Genomic DNA, 17,428 nt, shown 5'->3' on the forward strand with positions numbered 1-17,428 from the left:
TAGACATTTTTTTCCCAAGCGTTATGTAGAAAAGGGGGAACCAGCAAACTACACGCATTAACATGCCCATCATCTACCATTCTGACATTTAATAGGAGAGTTTACAGAATACAAATCAAATACTTTTATAAGAGGGATAGGTCTACAAATTTAGCAGACAGTTTACAAATTAAAATAAAAGTGTCTATTTAACAATTGTTGGCTAACAATTGACAACTGTGCTACCAATTAACATTAATGATGAACTTGTTTCGATTCAAAAACATTACTGTGCACACATTATAAAAACTCATTCAAACGGTATCAAAATTGAAAACGTAGGATCTTGCTTGTTGTAAATCAAGTGTAAATGTGTATGTGTCTTCAGTCATCTTGGTCATTTTTCTGATATTGCTGTCAAGAAATCAGGTCAACAATACAAGAGTTACAAAACATCTTGTATTCATGAAGTGATCACCCCTTTTAAATATGTCTCAGATTGCTCAAATCTTGTCTTGTATTTGGGTTTGTCACATCCTTACCTGTGGTCTGCAATAGCTTCCAGCTGGTCTGCAGCCTCTGTCTCTGTCTCTCTACTGCCTCAACATCTTCAGGTGGGGGGGCCCCTAGGGGGCCCAAGGACGGCACAGGGTCCCCTTGAAGAGAGGCTGCGGTGCCCCTTAGAGCCTTCTCCTCCCCCACCTAGAGTTCCACACAATAGACAGTCATAGAATACAAGAAAATATATGTTTTCATCCGGACTGCACTGTATTAGAATACATAAGTAGAGTAATTACACAGGTTGTAATGTTTAAATCGTTTAGGATGAACTCCCAGTGAAGTCCTGTGGCTCTGTGTTGTCACTCTCACCTGTAAGAGTACCAGTGTGTGCCCTTGTGCCAGCCCCTGGAGCAGGCTGGTGAGCTGGGCCCAGGCGGCCTCCCCTACCCCACAGCCAGGCGATCGGGCAAGCAGGACCAGACCAGGGTCATACTCGTAGGCCAGGGGCAGGAGCAGGCCCAGCACTGCATGCATGAACCCGGCTACGTCCCTCTGGTCCTCTGGTGGAGACTACAAGCACACACACTTCGGATTTCCCATGACCAAAACAAGTGCCCACATTTCAGGAAACAATGAATTATTTGTGTGGATGAGTACTGAATCAGTTTACCTTTTTCAGACACACAGAGACTTTATACTGGGATTTCTGCTCTCCTGACTGCCTCCTGCTTATCTGCACGAACAGCATTTTTCTAAAAGACAGGAGATGCCAATAAGGATTCTATACTAGTTTCAATCCAATACAAAACATCTGAAATTAAGAAGTAATGAAGTTAACGCTATAGGACCCAAATACTCACCCCTCTTCTGTGCTGTACGTTGTGACGTCCTCCTCCCCCACAAACACCACTAGGACCCTGCAGAGAATAAACGCAACCAGATGTCTGTGTGTTTACATGTGCTATACCCCACATATTGTCTGTACTGTAGGTCTAGTATTGGAAAAGGTCAAAGGTTATCATTTCAAGTACCGGTTGGTAAGTGACTCAGCAGCATGCTTAACAGCACATGAAATTGCCACGGGAACATGAGGAACCAGCGCCAAACCATTCCGAATCTGAAACACGTTAACTGGTTAGTCAGAACAATATCCAATATCCACTTTAGCACTATTTTAGTATTCATGGAAATTATCTGAGGAAAACAACAAAGGATATTCTCACCTCATTTTTCTTCATTTTTTCAAAGAGAGTAATGACACTGTAAAGGGTCTTGAGAGATCCTTCATCCACAGACTTTTCCAAAAGGTTGTTCCTTTTTCAAATAAACAACAGTACGATGTCAAGAAAAAGCATAATCATAGAAAATCAAGTGTTATTGACCAATATTGAATGCAGACCTCAGTGTCTGCAGTATGTCTGCTGCAGGAGCCAGGGAGGGTTCCAACAGATCACATCCCTCCAGGGGCTTCACCTCAGCTGGCAGTACTGCAGCTGTACGGGATGGAGGGACCAGCCTCGACGGAGACTCTTGCCAGACAACCATCTCCTCTTTCTCCTCCTCCTTCTCTCCATCTTCTGCCTTCCCGTGTCCTTCTCCCTCTGTCTGTTTACAGCGTTTGGTACTGGGCTCAGAGATGGGTGGAGCCTCTGGGGGAGACAGTGGGACTGGGTTTGTAAAGGGCCCCAAAAAATGTACGTTCAGATTGAGTGAGTGGTGTTTCTGATGGGTATAGGAGTGCGTTGCCTTCCTGTACCTGCATGTTTGAGACAGTCCCAGTATGGCTTATGTGCTGCCCTGACACACTGAATAGACTCCAGAGCACTGAAGAGAGTCAAAGTAAATTGAGATAAACATCAGTACTATCAACAATACAGGACACATTATTAAGGGTACCATACTTTTTGATTGACACAATATATATGATTGATAACTGAGCAGACCTCTCACAGGGGCCAATCAGCTCTGACGGTTGGGGGGCGGGATCTCCGAGCAAGGTTTGAACCGTCTGGCATACTGATTGGGCGAGAGATGTCAGGTTGTACCCTCCCTAGAAACCAAACGATTTGTAGTGAAGTATACGACAGTAACAGTTTTCTTGGTATATTTTATTATCATCACCATTGGCTGCTGAGTTATTATTTTCAGTGGCATCAGACTTACCTCAAGCACTGCACACAGTCTACCCCCAGCCAGGGACATGAGGAGGTGGGTGAGATGGGCAAATATGTCTGGGGTGGCACACATGTGTCCCTGAAACATAGAATGTACACAAAGGGTTTCGTGGAAAAAAAAGTTTCTTCTGTAGGTTACTGTTGCAACAGGCCTTGTTTGGAGGTTAGAATGACTGACCTCTGGATCACCAATGGCCGAGTCGAACCCTGCACACACCAATACCAAATCTGGACAGAACTGAAACAAGAAGCATGAAATGTGTTATTCTCAGATCCCTAAAGTCAATACAGAGATTGTTCTCTATCGCAAGAACTCACCTCGTATGCCACAGGTAGGAGGACATGAAAGAAGACTGACAGATAGTCACTGTTCTCCATACCAACCTGAAACCGGAACAAAGGTGAAAATAGCAAGGTTAACATACGATTTTGAGGAAGAATACATGAAAGTAGTTGTGGGGCCTTGCCTTGTTCCAGGGAACATTGATGTTGAAGCCAGCTCCTTTCCCCTTGCCTACACTGTCATAATCTGACTCTCGAAGTTTGGGCCAGAAGTCTTGGTGCTCATAGCGGTGCCAGGAGAAGTAGAGGACACTGGGAAATGGAGTATGCAAATATCAGAAGTGTCAGTAAGCCAGAATAGCAATGATTTTAGCCTGATATTAATATATGTATTATTATTATTACAATGTCCAACGTGATCAGTGCCGGTCCTTGCATTGGCATCCAATTAAATTAACCCTCCCGCTGTCCTTGAGTTTCGAACGCACTACCAGCAGGGGGCGCCAACCGCGGCACTTCATATGTCCTTGTTGTGGTTGGCGCCCTCTGCTGGCATTAAAAAGTGGGGCTAGGGTTAGGGGGGTGCCAGGGGTAAACCTTGCTTAGGGCACCAAATGTGTGATGATTCTCACCTTGGGTCATCCTCAAAACTGTACTGCACCCCTTGTCCGTGATGTACATCCCAGTCCACAATTAGCACCCTAAGAGTGAGATAATGATTGCCCAAAACATTCAGGCATGTCAGTGTAGATGAACAAAATCAAGTAAGGTAAGGTCATCTTTATTATACCCAATTTGGGGTAAATCTGGCTGTGCAAATTGGAGCACAGCCAGCAGTATATAGCAAAACATACACAACAAAGAAAACATAATATTACGACTATGAAATCACAGTCGTAAGTAGGTTAAGCTCTACCCACCTTCTCCTTACCTTTTAACATTGTGGTGCTTTTTAGCATAGTGGGCTGCTATAGCTACATTGTTGAACACACAGAAGCCGTTAGCGGCACTACGTTGACTGTGATGTCCTGGAGGTCTGGAGAGAGAAAAATAATAAGGGTCAAAGCCAACTACCGGATACGCGGGGTGAGCACCTAGACTCAAAGAACAGCATTCTGGGTGATGTAGTAGAACAACACAATTGAGATTTACAGTAGCTGATTTGTATACTCTCTCTATGATGAGGACTCACCTGACCAACGCCATGCCGTTCCTCACCTTCCCTGTCAGCACACTGTCCACCAGCTGGAGTGTGGCACCTATAGCCAGCTTGGCACAGTGGTAGATGTTCTGAAGAAAACAACAACAAGTCACATCATTCATTCAGAGTCAGTCAGTGAACCATGTCTGCTCAAGCGATGCCAGGCTTTATAATGTATTTAGCACCCTTCCTTTGAAAGAGACAAAACACACATTTACACTAACTACACCATTTGCATACTGCCATTCTACCATAACAATTCAAATATAGTACACTGTGATTTATAGTGTGTGTGTGTCTTCCAGAAAGTGTTCATCTCACTGGGTGGAAGTAGACATCTCCATACTGCTGGGTAAAGGTCATCAGCTCTTCCAGGGTCATATGAGGGGTCTTCTTGACAGCCTCCAGATACTCTTCACTGTGGGACAGATGGAGCAGGAGATTAAAGATGCTGTAAAGCAGGGGGGGCGGGGGGGGGGGGGGGGGGGGGCCTGAAGGAGCAGAAGCTCCGCTCCCTCCAATTTATTGAATTTAGCAACAACTGGCTAAATCAATTGCAGATATCAGATCAGACCTACCTGCAGTCTCGTGCAGAGTAGTTTTATGTCACTGCAGAGTGTTTTATGTGTTAATGACTTTGTCTTTGCATAGTACCAGCTGAGTAACAGAATGCAGGTTATATAAAGCGTCTGTGATCTGATGTAGATAGGTGGCTGTGACGTAGATAGGTTGGGTTTTGCCCCGCCTCTACAAAACCTGAGCTGAAAACGGGTGAGGAACTGTTCAATGGTCTAACTCCACATATCAGTGCGACAGAGTTTTCTCGCTTTGAACATACTTTCAGCAACTAATTTCACACTTACATAATGTACTCAGAAGCAAATCATGGAATTTGCTTTACAGCATCTTTAAAAGAAGGGATGTGACGGATGTGTGTATGTGTCAGACTAACCTGTGTGCCAGTAGAATCTCTGCATCTGTGGCCTGGCGCACAGGCACATTGACACAACGCTGGGCAAGACCATTCTCTTCCAGAGCTTTATAGCTCACAGTAAGGCGTTCAGGAACCTCTATCTTACATGCTGGGCTAGAGAAAGCAGACACACGTGAGAAACGTGAAAACATAAAGTTCAAACATTTCAATGGAGTATTTAAAAGGCTGTGGAAACAAACTAAAGCTAACAAAAAAAAATTGTCCTGTGGCGATATGAAGTCGATATTTGAATTAGATCAAGACTTACTCAACCCACAGAAGTTTATATTTGGTCATCTCCTCATCATATATCAGTGCAGTTCCCGACTTCATCTTGGAATTATAGTAGTAGGCACTGCAATAGAGAATGGCATTGTCAATGCAATGTGTATGGCTGCTGCATGGACTAGCAAGTAACACGGTAGCAAACTGGCAGGATTTTTTATTTGCTTGCAGTCACATACCGAGAATTTAAATCTGTTTACAAAGAAATAACAACAAAATGTATAGCAACTTTGTCAAAACATGTGAGAATAGGGCGTCGACATCTTTGTTTTGTCATGTGACGTGTACGCATCGTTCACATAAAATTTACTTCAAGACCAAAATAACAAAAATACATATATAGTAAATAAATGTGTTTTATATGTTAATAAAAATAATAATCTAGTCTTATATGTTTCTCAGAGGTTTTAAAATAGGTAAATAAATAAAAATGTATTTTCATTGTAATTTTCTACTTCCTCTATTTATGACCATTTCCGGCACAACGGCAAAAAGAGAAACTTCAAAACAGTGGAGGTAAGAAAATATTTGGTTGAAACACGAAAGTACTGGATTTCTAACAGACACTAAGTGTGCAGTACATCTGAATTAGCTAGGCTACTCATTCACAACCCATTCGCATTCCGAACAGTAAACTAGTCTACTGTTAGAGTGCTAAGATATCATATTTTCCCAGTATAGATTAGCTCATTTTGTCCTGCTATTTCAAAATGTAGTAAAGTTACAGTAGCTGTTTGCATGCCATGACTAAAATAGTGATAAACCAGCATAATAAACTAGTGTTACAAGATAATATAAATGTTTGGTGATTTAAACGTCCCGCCTCAGCTGGCGCCCAATTGGAAATCGCAACGTACAGTCTGTAACAGTAGTATTACAAAAATGACTTGACAAACTGCTGGAGTCGGGAAAACTCAACCCACACGTAGTGGCAACGCACTGATCAGTGGGTTGAGTTGAGTGACTAACCCAGCAGTTAGTCACTCAAAAAACTAGCGTTAGTTCCAGCTGTAACGTATGTAAGGATTAACTGGGGAACTTGAAACTCAAGCTTCCATCGTTAATTTACAGTACAATCACTTGTGATTTGCATAATCTACTGCCTCAAGATAAACACATTTTGTCATACTACATTAATAGGCTAGTTTTACAAATTAACAGTTTCCTAGGTAGGCTACATTATAATACGCATATGGTTATGGATTGAGTTACTCAATCCATGCAGTTTTGTTACAGGTCAACACAGATGGAGTCCCCTCCTGCAAGGAATCATGTTTCAAACAGGTTAGAATATCTAATGTATCTGGATTTTCAATACTCAACATTATTCCTAAAATGCAAGTTTTGTCATTCCTAAATCTGTGCCTAAATAACCTTTCCTCTCTGGAATCTATTTCAATTCTGTTAAGGTTATGCAAAAATAATTTTGTTTCATTACCGGCTCGGACCTGATTTATATGTGATTAGGCATCTATTTGGATGACTACAATTAACTGTAATCCCAGAATACTAGTGTTATTGTGTCTAATCCATCCCTGCTCCTATTCTAATCTGACTCTAAGGAATGATTCCTTAATTGGGTTTATCTAGATATTTCAGCCTAGTGTCCACATTCCCTAGCTTCTAACCCTCAAACCCTGGGGTCCTCACGTTACCATGTCTGAGTTTGATCAGTGGTCTCCTGTGCGCTCCCTCTCCAGAGCCACTTGTCGTACCCCGGGACAGGAACCCGACTCTCCCCTGCCTCCTATCAATGAGCGCCTGGCCTACCTGCGGCCCTCCAGGGAGCTGCTGGAGTTCTACAGGCAGAAGATTGCCCAGTTTGATGGGGAACACGAGGATCTGCTACAGATGCTGGAGAAGTACAGAGCTACCACAGACGACCAGGTAAGAGAGATGTCTGTGCGTGTCTGTTTGTGTGTGTGTGTCTATTTTCACATGTACTAGTTTGCCTGTTTAATCTCGCTGTCTCTCGCCGCCCGCCCAGCACAAGCTGCAGTGGGAGGTGCGTCAGCGCGAGGGAGAGATTGCTGAACTGCAGAAGGCGCTGAGCGACATGCAGGTGTACCTCTTCCAAGAGAGAGAACAGGCCCTGCGCCTCTACGCAGAGAACGACAGGCTCAAAATCAGGTGGGACAGCCTCAGTGAAACATGAGTATGTAGAGTAGGGAGGAGTCTGTCAAAAGATATGATGCCAACAGATATGAGATGAGACCATAGACATAGTAGTTCCACACTGTTTCATACAGTCAATCACTTTTTATTTGTTCCCTTATTTATTAGTCTATTTGTTCTCGTTTTACATTTCTGAACAGTTAAACATTAAAAAAAGGATTAGGATATGAATAGAAACCTTATTCTTTTCATCTTAAACATCTCTGTGTTGTAGAGAGTTGGAGGACAGGAAGAAGATCCAGCACCTGCTTGCTCTGGTGGGACCCGACCCTGGGGAGATCACCTACTTCCACCGCGACCCCCCACACAAGGTCAGTTCCAGCCAACTGTTGATGACAAATAATGAAAGATAAAGAAATGTTGCTTATTTGCTTATTTTAAATTTAACTTATAGGTGTATTGATGTTTGGATGTGTAATGATCATTTTGCTATAAAGATTAATTTACAAAGATACCATACCATTGGTTTGTTTTATATCTAATGGGTTATTTTCCAGGTCATTGTTGCACAAAAAAAGCTTGAGACAAAGGTCCAGGATCCTCATAGGACAGCAAAATCAAGAGTTGGATCCATTAAAGGTGTGTACCAAAATCAATATGGGAATATACTCCCCAACTTCTCTTGCAACTCTATGTTCTCATCAGATACAAAGACTTTAAGATTATACCTTTACTGTAAGATCAACCTAAGCCCAAAACAGTAAAGTCCCCCAAATTCCCAATTTGTAAGTAGGATTACAGCTCTTAGAACTAATTAGATTACAAAAAGTGGAATAATCTGACATGGGAGTGCAATATTTTCCTGTCTCTGCCACCTAATCCTGTGTGTATCTGAGCAGAGGGCAAGCGGAGAGCCAGATCAGAGGAGGGGATGAATGGAGATTCCGAGCAGTACAGAAAGGACAACCAGACCTTATTACTACAGGTACTGAGTGACACATAAGAACCCAAACCAGCAAGGCTACCAGTCTCAGGTTGACCCACTCTCTTGTAATGTCTCTGCCTGTCCAGGTGGAGGCACTGCAGGCTCAGATGGAGGAGCAGACCCGTCTGTCCAAGGAGCAGGTGGAGTCTCTGCTGGAGGACCGCAGGATCCACGTAGAAGAAGGACAGGTTCAGCACCAGAGAGACCAGGACCGCATCACTGCTCTCACTGACAAGTAGGTCCATTAAACATCACACACAGTACTGCTATTGGCCGGGTTTCCCAGATTCGTTAAGAAGCTCTTAACGCTAAGATCTTCTTAAGAACGTTCTAAGAGCGCCGGGCAACCTTCCTGCAATGTGACACCATGTAAACTGACTTGCAGTATTTCAGACAGGTCCCCGATAAGTGCCTCAGTATATTGACAGTTTGTCTCTACTGGCCCTCTTTCCAGACTCCAGCGTACTCAGAACCTGCTGTACGAGAGCACCAGGGACTTCCTGAAGCTGAAGTTTGACTCACGGGCCAATGAGAAGAGCTGGATGGTGGAGAAGGACTGTCTGCTGCGGGAGCTGGACCAGAATCAGGACAGACTGAGGGAGGCCAGGGTTGGCCGAGACCACCCGGGTTTCAGCACCACAACCTTGCTCCTGGCCCAGCCCCTACCAGACACAGAGCAGGTCTTCAGAGAGGAGCTCAAGGTGGGACCCGGACTTCAGAAATATGTTATGTATTCATGTAGCAGATCACCGGGTATCTGTTTTTTTAATCATGCATTGGCTGAAATTATTTCCTTCATTAAAGATGACATCAAACGTTTGATTACTCCTGAGTCCTATTGTACGCTAAGTTACAAGGGGTCTTGCACCCCATTATCTGTTCTTCAGTCGATGCAGGAGGAGCTGAAGCAAGCCCACCGGCTAGCTGAGATGTACCGGGAGCAGTGCGTCACCCTGGAGACTGACCTGGCCCAGATTAGAGAAGAAGGGGATGTGGGCAGAGAGATCTTTAAGGTAATGTGCGTGCGTGTGCCAGGGCATGTGTGAGGGCGCGGGTGCGTAATCCTTGTGAAACCCGAGTGGTTTTGTATATCTCACGTGCAGGGTCGCTCAGACAAGATGGCAAAGCGTCTGCAGATGATGACGCAGCGCTACGAGGCGCTGGAGAAGAGGCGGGTCATGGAGGTCGAGGGCTTCAAGACTGACATCAAACACCTGCGGCAGAAACTCAAAGATGTGGAGAAGCAGCTCTTCAAGGTGAGAAATGAGGGGATTCCAGTAGCAAGCAGACATCAAATACAGCTTAAAACCTTTTGTGTCAGATATTTATAGGTAGGTTTGTTGTTCTTGTACTTATCTATCTGTTTCAGATATTGGTTGAGCATTGGTGCTCAACTGGATGTTGTCTGTATTTCACCTCACCTGTCTATCTTAGGTAACATTGAACGTGGGCCCTAACCAGGACCTGGCAATTCTGCATGAGGTGCGCCAGACCAACGCCCGCACCAAGAAGGTTCAGGGGGAGCTGAAGACCCTAAAAGCCAAGATCTATGGCCTGGAGAACGACCTGCGATACAGCTGAGGTCCAGCCTGGGTTGGACCACTGAAGTGGGATATCATAACATGATAGGTGTTAAGAAAGGAACTGTCTTCCAATGCTCAAGTTTGAAGTTTTATTTATTATTTTTCCAGGTGTTATAGAATTGATAGAAGCTTAACATTTAAGATTGGTCAGTGCCTTTTATTGTTGATGTTTCAAATGATCTGAAATACAGCATGGACAATGTTGGTCTGTTTAAAATGTTGCTCCCATGATTTTTCACTACTGATTTGTTTATTGTCTTTATATGAAATGTAATGTGATAAGTCTGTAAAGTTTTTAAGTAAAGCTGTTTTTATGAACGATGTAGCCTGCTGTTGGTCATGTTGTTGTCATGTGTACCCTGCACCCTGGAGTGCCTATAGCCAGAGCCTTAGCCTAATTACTCAGCAGCTTACTGGACGATCCACAGGTCCCATCCTGTCAGCTTTGATTCTGTCTTTAAAAGAGCTAGAGGTTGCTCTATTATGCTCATGAATAATTATTTCTAAACGTGTTGCCTCTCATTTTCTCCACGCTTTTGGAGTCATGTAATATTGTCAGAGCTAATGTTGTTAACTCAAACTGATCAAAAATTCAAGAGACGGGCAACACATTCAGTATTTATTTTCGACTGAAATAAGCAAAACACTTCCATTCAGAAGTTAACATTTCAGACGGTGGCGCCTACTATTGACTGGGTCTGTTAGTGAAACAGATTAGTTAGCTACCAACCTGGCTAGTCTAACCACATACAAAGGCAGCATGATTAAATGACGTTAGCCAAAATACAAACGAACTGGGTTAAAAATGCGATGCTATCTCCAAGCACTTACACTGTGTGTGGTGTTCGCTTTCTTTTCAGTGCTTTATGTATTTAACCAACTAGCGTCTTCTTTAGAGTCGCAGAGCGGATGGGCAGACATGGAAAAACAAAAGGGCTCCAGAAAGGGTTATAACACGGGGTACATTCTCAGGAAAGAGGCAGGAGTGGCAGGCCTAAATGACAGGCAGATACGTGACAGGTACGGCGGAATGGCAACATTTTCCAACAATTCAAAACTAACTAGCTGCACTGCTATGCACTTGCCTATTGATGTTTATGGCCAACATTTGTCAACGAGCTTGCAAATAACATGCGTTGTAGATAGCTTACTAGCATAATCAAAGCTACGCTAAGGTAAAGAATACGTACAGTGAGGTTCTTTGATAATTTATTGATTCAATTCTGAAAGTACAATAGGGCAAACAGCTCTTAGCCCAGTAGCTATACGGAAAACAAACCTGTTACGCACATAAGTTGTGTCTAGAGCCGACACTGTTTTATTTCATAAATGACTACAGGAGCTAACAAAATCCCTTACTATTTGCCCCAAATAAAAGTATTGGAAGAATCCAAAAGGTATTTTCTTTTTGTTCTGTCAGGTGTTATTCATTGTCTGTGTCTTACTGGAATCCCTATTGGAGACTGCCTCCTGATGTTTGTGACGTGAACTGCTTTATGGATTCACCTTCTAGGTATGCTTGGTTGGGGCAATTCCTGAGAGGGCCACATTGGTTTCTTTATCTATGCTTAGTTGTTTCAACTATGTGTAGTGGATCTTAACACAACTCTAGACTAAATGTTTGCTCCAGTTTGCCCTAATTGCTTGTCTGCCTCTGTAAGTAGGTATTCCATGTGACAATTACAAATGCCTTGGGCTTGAAGTCCAGACAGAACATACCGGAATATCTTTCTCCTTTTAGGGTGCCTCCTTCTTACCACTACAGGGACACATTGGGCCCCAGATGTTGGTTGACACACATCTCTTCTATGTCCCCCTTTTGTCCCAGGGAGAAACCAAGCGCTGGCGTGAAGGCCAGCACAGAGAGAATGCACCTGGGTGTGGTGGCCTGTGGCCCCAGACTGGAAGAGACCCTCACCATGCTGAAGTCTGCTGTCCTGTTCAGCACAAAGCCACTGCACTTCCACATCTTTGCCGAGGACCACCTACACTACAGCTTCAAAGATTCTGTAAGTCTTAGTAGAAGAGTGAGTGATCAATTACAAATGTGGGACTGATGTTTCCTGATGAAAGCCTGATTAGTGTTATGTCAGCTTTTACGTAGGCTTACCTTTTCAAATAATAATAATGTTGTTTTTCCTCCTAGTTAAACACTTGGCCCAGTGTCGTCCAGAACAAGTTCAATTATACTACATATCCCATCACCTTCCCTCGTGAGAATGCCAATGAGTGGAAGAAGCTGTTCAAACCATGTGCATCTCAGAGGCTTTTCCTACCGGTGAGTTATCCATCTGCATCCTTCGCCATTAACGATCATCCACAGGGTTCGACAAAAGTTGGGGCGCATGCTTGTGACAAAAGTTCAGTTCAGTCAGGTGACGTCCATCACTGTCTAATTTAGGTCTTATTGTGTTGCCGGAAATGGGAACACAGGTGGGGATTGGCAGTAGGCCCAATTGTTATTGTGCAACCATATTTCACATAGGAAATATGGTTTTAACTTTAAAACGAATGCCAGATCAAACTGAATAGCTTTTTGTAATTCTCTTTTTGCTGTTGTCAATCAGCTGATTCTGAAGGACGTGGACTCTCTGCTGTACGTCGACACCGACATCCTCTTCCTGCAGCCCGTGGAGGAGATCTGGTCCTTCCTCAGCCTCTTCAACTCCAGCCACGTAGCGGCCATGGCTCCGGAGCACGAGGAGCCGCGCATCGCCTGGTACAACCGCTTCGCCAGACACCCCTACTACGGCAGGACGGGGGTCAACTCTGGGGTCATGCTCATGAACATGACGCGCATCAGAGGCAGACTCTTCAAGGTATTGTCGCGCTGCAGTTGATATTGTGTTGTTGTGTGTTTCAGGTCCAATTCGTCCTGTTTTCCTTGAATGTCATCGACCTGCCGTTGTAGCTCTGTTGTACCACCAATGTTGACCAGAGGAGGTCACTGTTGTCATTTGTTTGGCTTGCTCGCGGGCTACAAGGAAGTGAATGTCCTGCTTTACGTTCTCAGGGTTCACACCAGTGTGGATTTGGTTGTTTGCCCTTCCTGCTTTGTCTTGTATTCATAATCTTTATTTGATTCAAAATACTTTGGTGTGACTGTTGTTTTCTTGACAGAATGACATGACCCGTGTTCCTCTGAGCTGGAAGGAGCTTCTGATGCCTCTCCTCCAGAAATACAAACTCAACATCACATGGGGGGACCAGGACCTCCTCAACATCATCTTCCACCACAACCCAGGTTTGAGACAGATTCATGGCGGATTGCTACCTCTCACTTGGAAGTGTTACCTTGACCTTGGATCTAATTGAGCAGTTGGTTTTTATACAAAGCGTTGTACGCGGGGGATTCAAACCTGCAAACTCTTGTTCTGCAGTCAAATACTCTGCCAGTGATTATAATACCTATCCATAATTAAATCCTATAGATCTCGAATGCTAAAACCAAAGGGGACAGTTCTGGTTAGCTTCTTACATCATGACTCTGGTCATAATCCTTGTTAGAAGATCCACTCCCCCATAGACCGGGTGGGTCATTTATTACAAGGAATGTCTGCAATGCAACTTTTCCCCATTCTGTCCTGCAGAGAGCCTGCATGTGTTCCCCTGCCAGTGGAACTACCGCCCGGACCACTGTATCTACGGCAGCAATTGTCGCCAAGCCGAGCAAGATGGAGTCTTCATTCTACATGGCAACAGAGGCGTTTACCATGATGACAAGCAGCCAGCGTTTCGGGCTGTCTATGAGGCCATCCAAAAGGTACCACTGTCCTTGTACCTTAGTTGATTTGAAGTACTTGTAATGTTTAAGGTACAAAGGGGTTTGAAGTCAAGCTGGAAGTATATTTTCCCATCTATACCCAGAGAGAATACTAGAGTAATGTTGTGGCTAGGAAAACATCCACCAACTATATTGTAGTTAAATCTCCTCAGCCCCTTGCTGTTCGTCCAATCACTATTGTTGTGATGGAACGACCTAGTCGACCAGCGTTCGCTCAATTATATCATCAGGACACTGCCGACCATTGCTTTTCTATTAGGGTGACTTCCCTCCGTCCAGCCCCGAATGCAAAATCAATAGCCCCTTTAACTTTTCTGTCATTCTGACCAGGCTCCGCCAAAGCCAACTAATCTCCAAAGCCCTTTCGTCCGCTGCGCCGATCGCTCCCCCTAATGCTGAAATCTTTAGCGCCGTGATGGATGGGGGCGGCTAACCCCCGTTCGTCCGTCAGAGAACGGGAAGCCTGTGGCCTTCTGTCTGCCTGCACTCCTGGGCCGGCCGGCCCGCCTTCGATCCCCTGCTGTTGGGATCTCAGGATGCAGGGAGGCGAGGCAGAAGCATTGATGGAGGGGGGTGCTTCATTAGCTGATCTCTATCCATTACCACCACATGCCCCCAGACCAGCCACCATCACTGTGGGCAATATTCTCAGCCATTAAGTAAACGAGCTTGCTCCATTAGGGGGCACTTGGCCCCACACTGCCATCCCTCTCTGACAGCACGCACAGTAAAGTACACACACGCACGCGCACACACACACACACAACAAATGAACACGCTGACCACCCCTTATGTCTGCTACATTGAGCTGGATTAATGGGGAGGATGGGCAAACAGGTCTTGTTTACTGAGTAAAGAAATATGATTTGTGGTAAGTCGTTAACCCTAGCCCTGGACTCAGCCTTTACGGATGAGAATGATAAGATATACAATATATAATCTTATACTAGGTATCTTCAAGCCTATAGTAAACTCCACACAAAAGCACACAGATGCTGATAAACCCGAAAGGTCTATCTAAAAGCCACAACCAGACATGGCTAGGTTTAAGACAGACCATATAGAAGGCATGAATTATCCATGTGAAAATAGACTGGTTTGAAACGTTCTGAAGTGAGTGGCTGAATCAAACCTCGTCCTGGCGTTTGATCTGCCACACTTTGTGTGATTCGAAGCACCGCCCCAGCAGTGCTGGGTTAACAGGCACTCTCTCAGCCTCCCCCTCCTCTCCCTGATCGAGTCCCAGAGTGGAAGGTTCTGGAAAAACCTTTCAGATGCAGCACACAAAGAAGTGCCCAGTAATCCTCCCCAGACAAGTCCTTGCCCGGTCTGCAGGGTAGCTGGCAGTAAAGGGCCCAACCATTACAGAGCTAGGCCCTCAGAAGAGTAGTAAATATTTTTAGTGCTGATGTCACGTTACAGACACAATGATGTGATGTGGACAACGCACCACCACTATCCACATAAAATCAATAGGAAAGACTGTTAATGGTGCTTTATGGCCTGCTGTTGTGTATGAACCATAATAAAGCAAGTGTGCTTTGAGTGACCTAATGCTAGGCCAAACAAGAGTCAAATGAGACCTCGTAAAAAAGTAATTTCCTCTTATTTACTGTGACGGCTGTAAAAGTGAGGCGCACCCACAGAATGTGAAGGAGCCTGATTTTTTATTCATGAAGGGGACTGAGGTGCTGGGGCTGTGTGGTGGTGCAAGAGACAAGACAAATATTGACTGGCATTTGAGTTGGGCTTCATCCCTGGCATTTACATTACAAAGGCAAACAGCCATCAAGTAATATCTAGAGTGCTTTGTCTGGTGTTTCAATAACACCGTCATGCTTTACCTAACCCAATATCTTATTGTTGTGGTAATTATGATACATTTCAATATTCATCAACCGACCATTGTCTGACCTGAAATGAAATGAGGTATGATGTTATTGTTTTCAACCGACAATGACAAATGTGTTTTGTTTGCCCCGCAGTACACGTTTGGTGAGAACATGGCCGACTCTCTCCTGCTCCCCCTAGAGGTGAAGCTACAGACCACCACTCACACCTATTGCGGAAGAGCCAGCCACTTGTTCACAAGGAGACTAAAGCAGACTATTGGGAGCATTCAACAGGAAACCACACAAGGATGATAAACGGTGTGACTTGCTGTTACCATACTTAACTCCCGGGCCAAGCGAAACGGCAGTCCAACTGAACAAAGCATTTTAAACATGAGGGACATGAAGTGTGACACCACTTCCCTTGATAAAGACTTCAAGTCCACTGGACAATCTGCTGTTTACAAAGAGGACTTGGTTTATAAGTTGCTTGAGAAAGAAGTGAAAAGAGGAGCACACTCTGACTACTTCCATGTGAAAACTCACAATCACCCAAATCCATCTGAACAACCTAACGTGTGATCACCAATGCTGCGATACGTGAAACGCACTGGAATGACTTTGCCTTTAGAAAGGGGGGGTGTCTCGCTCATGGATACAAAAGACATGCCAGTCAGGGCGCCATGACAACGCCCTCAGCAGTGACGACTGACAATCAGTCCGTTTGTCTCCTCAGGTCTTAAATAAAGAAAAATATATCTGATAAATCAAGAACCTTCCATGATGATCTAAATACAGTAGATGTTAAAGTTAGGGCTAAGATTTATTGTATATCCTAAAAATACATTTTATATTTTTTGTCACTGTGGTCTGTCTCTACATATTGACTATTCTGTTTTAAGGTACGTTAAAACTACTCCAGTGCTAGTACTTTTTATTGGTAATGGAATGATTGTAATCATATCCATAATATCTCCAAGAGCATAACCTGGAAATGTCAGTATTGATGATGGTGCATCAGATGATTCACTGAAGTTTACATGGGATTGTTAACTTTGTAACGACAGCCCCAATCGCGAGGTGTATTATAGATATATTTTTATTTGTACATGCCAATGTGAAGATGGTGACAATATCTGGAATACGTTTTATGAGTCTACTGATCTAATCTTCAAAATGTTGTGTAATAATTACATTTTGTTTGTTGGTATTTGTTCCCCATCTAGATTATGCCAAATAATCCCCATATCTTGCACTGTTATGGATGACACAAGTCATATTTAGAAATGACGGAAGTGTTTCAAATATGATATTGGAAGACTAAAATATTTGATGGCAATATAAATCAAATCTCGGTCAAGAATTAACATTGAATTCATTTTCCGTGTTTAAATATAAAGAGACATAATTCTTCAATTCAGAACAGTGAGTTACATTGAATGACCATTCTAAATATGGTGCAATAAGTGCAGAAGTCTACAATCAGTTATGATAAAGGATTTACATGTGTGCGGGGTTATGTTGTTTTCTCTTCATGCACAGACCTGGACTCAGACTCAGTGCCGACTCACACTGACCCATCATTAATAATGACTGACCTACTTGTTGCTCAATCCCACATGTTGCAGGAAAAAGCATGACCATGGTAATTTCATAGAGAGTGGTTTTATGGCTGAAAAGAAGCATTTGGTCAGAGCCAGTGGCCTCTGGGTTGTCTCTCCACAGGCAGATTGG

General features: G+C 43.9%; 3 protein-coding genes across 5 annotated transcripts; 2 read left to right on the forward strand and 1 right to left on the reverse strand.

The window, feature by feature from the left end:
* Positions 1-67: 67 nt before the first annotated feature.
* On the reverse strand, positions 68-5,668 carry hdac10 (histone deacetylase 10). The gene is made up of 21 exons (XM_047034928.1): positions 5,575-5,668; positions 5,379-5,465; positions 5,090-5,224; positions 4,459-4,555; positions 4,129-4,226; positions 3,868-3,972; positions 3,569-3,637; positions 3,122-3,248; positions 2,973-3,038; positions 2,833-2,892; positions 2,644-2,733; positions 2,424-2,530; positions 2,237-2,304; positions 1,880-2,129; positions 1,704-1,794; positions 1,512-1,597; positions 1,341-1,397; positions 1,151-1,232; positions 850-1,050; positions 522-681; positions 68-393 (listed from the first exon to the last, which is right to left on the reverse strand). Exons 2-21 carry the CDS (start codon positions 5,441-5,443, stop codon positions 377-379), a joined length of 2,031 nt encoding a protein of 676 aa, XP_046890884.1. The 5' UTR covers positions 5,444-5,465; positions 5,575-5,668; the 3' UTR covers positions 68-376.
* A 199-nt stretch (positions 5,669-5,867) lies between these two features.
* ccdc77 (coiled-coil domain containing 77) lies at positions 5,868-10,382 on the forward strand. Of its 2 annotated transcripts, none has more exons than XM_047033964.1 (12): positions 5,868-5,911; positions 6,621-6,679; positions 7,096-7,282; positions 7,383-7,525; positions 7,785-7,881; positions 8,068-8,149; positions 8,410-8,495; positions 8,582-8,730; positions 8,950-9,196; positions 9,383-9,508; positions 9,599-9,751; positions 9,930-10,382. In XM_047033964.1, the coding sequence occupies exons 2-12, from the start codon at positions 6,642-6,644 to the stop codon at positions 10,074-10,076; spliced, it is 1,455 nt and encodes a 484-aa protein (XP_046889920.1). In that variant the 5' UTR covers positions 5,868-5,911; positions 6,621-6,641; the 3' UTR covers positions 10,077-10,382. The 2 variants fall into 2 exon arrangements, with proteins under 2 accessions (XP_046889920.1, XP_046889919.1); XM_047033963.1 differs by having other exon boundaries at positions 5,878-5,911; positions 6,632-6,679; positions 9,930-10,381.
* Positions 10,383-10,750: 368 nt separating this feature from the next.
* Positions 10,751-17,197, forward strand: LOC124477200 (glucoside xylosyltransferase 1-like). Of its 2 annotated transcripts, XM_047034848.1 has the most exons (8): positions 10,751-11,098; positions 11,499-11,591; positions 11,907-12,087; positions 12,225-12,356; positions 12,646-12,897; positions 13,199-13,322; positions 13,669-13,841; positions 15,848-17,197. In XM_047034848.1, exons 1-8 carry the CDS (start codon positions 10,884-10,886, stop codon positions 16,004-16,006), a joined length of 1,329 nt encoding a protein of 442 aa, XP_046890804.1. In that variant the 5' UTR covers positions 10,751-10,883; the 3' UTR covers positions 16,007-17,197. The 2 variants fall into 2 exon arrangements, with proteins under 2 accessions (XP_046890804.1, XP_046890805.1); XM_047034849.1 differs by lacking the exon at positions 11,499-11,591.
* Positions 17,198-17,428: the final 231 nt, after the last annotated feature.

Source organism: Hypomesus transpacificus, chromosome 14 (genome assembly GCF_021917145.1).
Source record: "Hypomesus transpacificus isolate Combined female chromosome 14, fHypTra1, whole genome shotgun sequence".
Taxonomy (NCBI): Eukaryota; Metazoa; Chordata; class Actinopteri; order Osmeriformes; family Osmeridae; genus Hypomesus; species Hypomesus transpacificus.

Bases quoted from the DNA above. Each gene is read 5' to 3' on its own strand.
- hdac10 (XM_047034928.1), bottom strand. From the start codon at position 5,443: ATGAAGTCGGGAACTGCACTGATATATGATGAGGAGATGACCAAATAT. The intron at 1,795-1,879 runs GTCTGCATTCAA...TATTTGAAAAAG, and splicing joins GACATACTGCAGACACTGAG to GAACAACCTTTTGGAAAAGT. The intron at 1,051-1,150 runs GTAAACTGATTC...GTGTGCTTGTAG, and splicing joins TCTCTGTGTGTCTGAAAAAG to TCTCCACCAGAGGACCAGAG.
- ccdc77 (XM_047033964.1), top strand. From the start codon at position 6,642: ATGGAGTCCCCTCCTGCAAGGAATCATGTTTCAAACAG. The intron at 7,283-7,382 runs GTAAGAGAGATG...CCGCCCGCCCAG, and splicing joins GAGCTACCACAGACGACCAG to CACAAGCTGCAGTGGGAGGT. The intron at 8,150-8,409 runs GTGTGTACCAAA...GTATCTGAGCAG, and splicing joins AAGAGTTGGATCCATTAAAG to AGGGCAAGCGGAGAGCCAGA.
- LOC124477200 (XM_047034848.1), top strand. From the start codon at position 10,884: ATGCGATGCTATCTCCAAGCACTTACACTGTGTGTGGTGTTCGCTTTC. The intron at 12,088-12,224 runs GTAAGTCTTAGT...TTTTCCTCCTAG, and splicing joins ACTACAGCTTCAAAGATTCT to TTAAACACTTGGCCCAGTGT. The intron at 13,323-13,668 runs GTTTGAGACAGA...TCTGTCCTGCAG, and splicing joins CATCTTCCACCACAACCCAG to AGAGCCTGCATGTGTTCCCC.